Here is a 6,000-nt window from a genome sequence, read left to right on the forward strand (position 1 = left end):
TAAGACCTTACACCTGCTCAGTGTACAGCCTTTCTGAGTTGAATGCACCTTATTGTGCTCATAAGGAAATAACGTTCTCTTTGCCAGAGTTTTGTTGGTTTTGGAGTTCTCCGTGTGTGTGTAGTACTTATTCCAAAAACTCTCCTCAAAAACCTTTTAAGCCACAATAACAGGGTACATCTTAATCCTAGAAATCAAGTCCATGGAGGAAAAGGAAGGGGGGACATGCCTACTTGTTCTAACCGTAACCCTCACCAAGTGCTCCTGGTATGACCAGCAGTTGCTGTCAACCAAAACATCAAGCGAGAAAGCCCTGGGAACGAAGTGTTTGCTCTCTACCTCTGCAGACAGCAGACTCGGGGTCCCCTTCAGCCAGCGATCCAACGCTTGGCTTGCACTGAATGGTTGTGTTCAGGAGAAAAAAACTGATGGTGCCAGTGTCAGTTGTAACCACTCCAAATCTTTGTCAGTTTTCAGAGGTCAATTTTCCATGCACTTCTGAACTCTTTGAAAGAAAATCTCTTTAATTCATTGAATAATAAGCCAAATTGTTGATTTCAGGCATAGGAGATATGAAGTATAATGTGAGGTTCCACTGTTGGTCACTTAAAGAATGCTTTCAGGAACATGTTATTGTATTTATACAGGAAATCCAAAATGGAAGTAAGTATTAAAAGAACAAATCCAGGTGTAGCACCACCTCCTTACCGTGTGCCATTCAGACCATCCAGTTCCTTCCCAGTTTGGAAAGCCCAGAGCAGCCCACAAAGAACAATCTACTCTGCCTCTCTCTCAAGTCCCCACCGTTTCTGGGTCACTCTGAAGATTTATATCTGCCCCAAGGCATCTGGGCTCACTATGGTATTCCTAAACTCCCTTAGAGCTGAGAAGATCCCTGCTCAGGATCATCTTCTTAAAGAAATGGCCTAGGACTGGGTTTACATGGCTAAAATGAGTCTCCAAGGGATCCTGAAGAACATAGCCTAAAGACCCCTCCACAACGCTGGGTGATCTTTGTTTTACCGGAAACCATCCCAGAAATGATCTCCATTGATTTTCAAAACATTTCTGTGAGACAGACAAGCAATTCAAATCCCAGTTTTACAGGTGAGGAAACTGAGGCTAACAAATTTAAGGGATTGGCCTAAGATTACACAAGTGGGAAAGCTTGGTTCTGACTCTCAGTCCTGGGTTCTTTCTTCTATCGTGCACTGCCTTCACTTTCCCCATTTTTGAAGACTGTATTTTCTAATCCATAGTCTCATCTGAATTTTAATTCTTTAGCTATTTTAGAACCCTTTCTGGAAAGAACATTGGGATTGCCTCCACAACATTCACTCCAAGGGGTCGTAGCCAGGAGCCCACTACAGCTCCAGGAATAGACCCTGACTCGTCTGAGCCATGGGAGCCTGCCTTTCTCCTGGCTGCAGTGGTTGGTGCAGAGATGGCTGAAGTTGATCCCTAGCAAAGCTCAGGACTTTTGTTTAAAAACAGTTAGAGATGAAAGGCCCTTTCTCATCTCAGTTATGAATAAGAAAGCATGTAACTTCAGGGCATTTGGCAGCCATCCTATGGCCTTGAGGAGATGCAGACTTCTCCACATGAAAGATAGAGCAGAGGTATAGGCCAAAACTAAGTCCTTGGTGGTAGCACTGACCTTTTGTGTCATTTTGAACCTAAAGCCTTTCCTGTCCAGTTACATGAGCCAATAAATCTCCCTATGATTAAAGCCAGTTTAGGGTATGTTTTCTGTTACTGCAACCAAAAGCAAGTTAACTAGCATGCCATTTAATTTAATGTCAACAGGAAGTTTAATAAATGCCTTCTCGTTTTTGTCATCTAAGTTGTCCATAAAGCTGTTGAATAGAAGAGATATCAATATTGTTTCCTAGACCAGGAAAAAAAAAAAACAGTGACTTTTTTTTTATGAAAGAACTTCAAAGTACTTAGAAAATTGTTAGATATTTAATTGATGATTCATAAGCAATAATGCCACCCTCTCTGCACATCTGTCAAACCAACCTCTGTTTGTTCTGGTATTTGGTATTTGGGCCTACCTTTCCTGTTTCAGATATTTCATTTGTCCTCTTGGCTCTTAAGGTCTAGAGCTCTGCTCAGCACCCCATACTACCACCTTGCCACTCAGGCTTGGGTCTGCCGTGTTGCCCACTCCCTTCCCAGTTACTTAATTGGAAAAAATTCCTCAACTCTCATTCCATGCTAATGACCATTACACTGTCTTCCTAGGTGAAACTAATTAATCTACTCATTCGTTTGTTCATTCATTTAACAACAATGTGTTGAGCACATGTTGTACTAGTCAGATTTCTTAGTTATAGGCTGGAAAATCCACTCTGGCTAATTTAAGCAGCATAGAGTTTATTAAACATAAAGAATATGAAGAAAAGTTATGAAACTGGGCTTGGATACTCCCCAGCTGGGAGCAGGGCAACCAGGAGACACATCTAACCACACCACTGAACTGCTCTGCAAAACATTACTGTTGTCCCTACTTGGCACTTAGCACATTAAATCCTAGATTCCAGAAACTTCCCTGGCAGCTGCCTCAAAAGTACCAGATGCCTTTGCAGCCACATTCGCCTGCAAATCTGATCTTCCTTATGGCCATCACCTCTCACTACTCACCTCCAAATACCACACAGGGGTGTCTGCTTGATGGAGCTAGGTCTCATGCAAATGTGAGTTGTAGAGAGAGACTAGGGAGTGTAGTTTAATAACAAGTGAAACTGGAATGGGGGTTTTCATGATAGCTGTGTGAGACAGCTTAGTTTCTGCCACATGTGCTGGGTTTTGGGCCCTGTTCTAGGCAGTGGGGATAGAGCTGTGAACAGGAGAAACAATATCCCTGGCCTTGTGGAGCGCAAAGTCTAGTGGGAAAGCAGGTAAAAAATAAGTAAATAAATAAAATTTCAAATAGTGATAAGTACCAGAAGAAAAATAGAACAGAATAACAGCCTGGAGATAGGTGTGATACTTTAGATAGGAGGTTCATGGAAAGACCTTGTGAGGAGATAAAATTTGAGCAAAGATTTGAATGACAGGAAGCAGGAAGCTGAGGCAAGAGCATTTCCGGCAAAAAGAACAGTAAGTTCAAAGGCTGTGACATGACACTAAGCTTGGTATGATGGAGCAACAGCAAGGCCAGTGTGGGCAATGAAAGCAAGACAGGAGATGAGGTCAGATAGGCAGACAGGGGCCAGATCACCCAGGAGTTGAGTCAGTATACTAAGCATTTGGGGAAACTACTGAAAAATTGCAAGCAGGGGAATGACTTGATGTAACTTTCATTTTACAAAGCTTCCTCTGGCTGCTGTGTGGAGAGCAGACCATGGGAGGGCAAAAGGAGAAGCAAGGAGACTGATTCAAAGCCTTATGCAGTTGTCCAAGGTAGGGACGATCGAGGCTTGAACTGGAGTGGTGGCAAAAATGATGGGAAAAAGTGGTCCGTTCTGGGTAGGTTTGGTGGGTAAAACTAATACAAATTGCTGGTGGATTGGATTTGAAGGGTGAGGGAAAATCAAGAATGATGCCTAGGGTTTTGGACTGAGCCACTAGGTGGATGGTAGTGCTGTTAATAATGATGGATAAAGCCTGAGAAAGAATCAGGTTTCAGAGTAGAGGGAAGAGAAAGTCAAGAACAGATATCCAGATGGGGATACAGTGCTGCCACAGGAATAGTAGCTCAGGGAAGAGGTTGAGGCTGTTGATATAAATTGGGGAGACATCAGCATATAGATGTATTTAAGGCCGAGGAATTGCATGAGATTACACGTGGAGAGAGTATGGATAAGAAAGAGAAGAGGATCAAGGACTGAGCCCTGGAGCACTCCAATATTTATAATGTGGGAAGAAGAAAAGGAAACATTCATTAACTAGTTTTTGAAGAAAGATAAAATCCAGCAAAGTGCTGTGTCCTGATTACCAAGTGAATAAAGTGTTTCCTAGAGGAGGTGATGAGTAACTGTGTTGAATGCTTGCCTGACTTGGAAATCTAATAAGATGGCGGTTGATGCTTTTGGTTCAGTGAGGGTTGCTGATGACCTTGGCAAGAGCCATCTTAGTTTAGTACTGTAGTGGGCATGCAGGATGAGAATGATCCAGGTGAGAGAGAGAGAAATTAATAAGAAGTGACAGAGGTTAATTGTAGGAGCTAAGTAGATGAGAGGAGAAGAGGGAGAGGATGGAGTGTTGGCCTTAGATAGGAGCAGGACAGTGACAGGAGAAAGGGTGGAAGGTTCGAGGAGTTTAGAGCTAAGGCATGAGTAGTTCTGGTTGGTCTGCTTACATCTGATGGAAGGGTGTGTGGCCACCAGCTCAGACTGAAGGCACGGAGAAGAGACTGGATAGAGGTTATAAACAAAATGATTAAAGTGTAAAGGCCTCATTTCGGAGAGCGGAAAAGTGATGTTTGAGAGAAATATCACAGGATTTCTGGTTTTTAGTAAAATCTGTGGTTATGAATTTAAAGTGGGACCAGAGGTATAGTTGTATGTTGTTACTCAAAAGGGCCTTCAAAAAACAATGCTCCCATCTTGTTTCGTAAACTAAAGGAGTAGGAGAAGTTCTGCTGATGGGAATTACACACCTTGTTGGAAGGAAGAACAATGGCAAGTGTTGGCAGCAGTATTTTCAGGAGCCAGGGCCTTGTAATGCCCCTGAAGTCACACCCGTGGGTGACTTATTCCTGATGCTTTGCAATGAATATCCTAGCGCTGAATTCATCTTCCCAGGAAAACCCTGAACCCCTGGTGGCTCCCTCTGGGGACAACCCCACAACAGCCTTTCATCCACCTACCATCCATCCACCTAGTACCTTCCTTAACTATCTAAGACAGTCATGAGGAATAGGATGAGCAAGCCTTAGTTGAACCAAAGTAAACATCCCCTACCACTTACAATGATAGAAAACATGTATACAGCACTTATTATGGGCTAGGTACTACAACTCAAAGTAATTTGCACATTTTAACTCTTTTAATCACTCCAACTATCTATGAAGTAGGTACTATTTTTTTCCCCTATTTTATGGATGAGGAGACTGAGGCAGAGATGTTGATGTGAGTAAGGCTAGAATTTGGACCTGGACATTGTGGCACCAGATCCCTACACTAATCCCTACACTGCTTTTCCTTGTTATTATTCACTCTTCTTCCTCTTCTACCTTGAAGATGGAGCATATGGGCCAATTTTGGTAGGATTTTAAAAACCTACATGATTTACGCTTGAGTTTTTATAAGAATTTTCCAATGGTTAAAAACAGAATAATAATGTATCCAATTCTGTCCAAGATATATTGTCTGTCCAAAACTTAGAGGGTTCATTATGGTCTGTTTTTGCTACATATCCTTCATTCCATCTTCACCATTATGGTACTGAATATTGTTAAGATATTTATTCTGAGCTCAAGTTTTGAGTGTCACCCTGCATTTACTGATTACTTCCTTTTGTATCTTTATTGCAGCTGCAGCTCAGTTGTTTGTCAGATGTGCATTTTCTGCTAAGCTAATGCCATTATTTTTCTACCTTACCACAGGTTATCATCGCCCTTTCAGAAAAACACCGTTCGCACATTCCCTACAGGAACTCCATGATGACCAGTGTCCTAAGGGACAGTTTGGGAGGGAACTGCATGACGACCATGATTGCAACACTCTCTTTGGAGAAAAGAAATATCGATGTATGTTGGTTCTTGTTTCTGGAGATCTCAGTCTGAGTTTTGGTTGCTGGTTTGTGAGAGGGAGTTGAGGGTCCTGGGTGGGTTTCCATCTTTGCAGCTGGGTTAGGCTATGCCTTCAGAGGTAAACACCCTACAGGGTTCACAGCTTTGGGTTATTTACAGCATTGTAATTACCCAACTGGAGAACTGACTTCACATAGCACAGGATGGCTTGAAGAAACCTCTTACACAAATTTTAGAAGGCTGCCAAGGGGTTTCCTTGGCTTCTCTTGCTCGGTTTTGCTCCTGATTACTAGGAAACC

The 6,000-nt window shown here is 42.5% G+C and overlaps 1 protein-coding gene across 2 annotated transcripts in view; it reads left to right on the forward strand.

Annotated features, from left to right (window-relative positions):
• Positions 1-6,000, forward strand: part of KIF6 (kinesin family member 6) — a 377,323-nt gene that overhangs the window by 131,469 nt on the left and 239,854 nt on the right. For both annotated transcript variants that reach the window (XM_070514982.1, XM_070514983.1), the window contains one exon: positions 5,555-5,698. In XM_070514982.1, coding sequence (XP_070371083.1) covers positions 5,555-5,698 — 144 coding nt within the window. The remainder of the gene's footprint in view (positions 1-5,554; positions 5,699-6,000) is intronic.

This window comes from Equus asinus, chromosome 8 (assembly GCF_041296235.1).
Source record: "Equus asinus isolate D_3611 breed Donkey chromosome 8, EquAss-T2T_v2, whole genome shotgun sequence".
Lineage (NCBI taxonomy): Eukaryota > Metazoa > Chordata > Mammalia > Perissodactyla > Equidae > Equus > Equus asinus.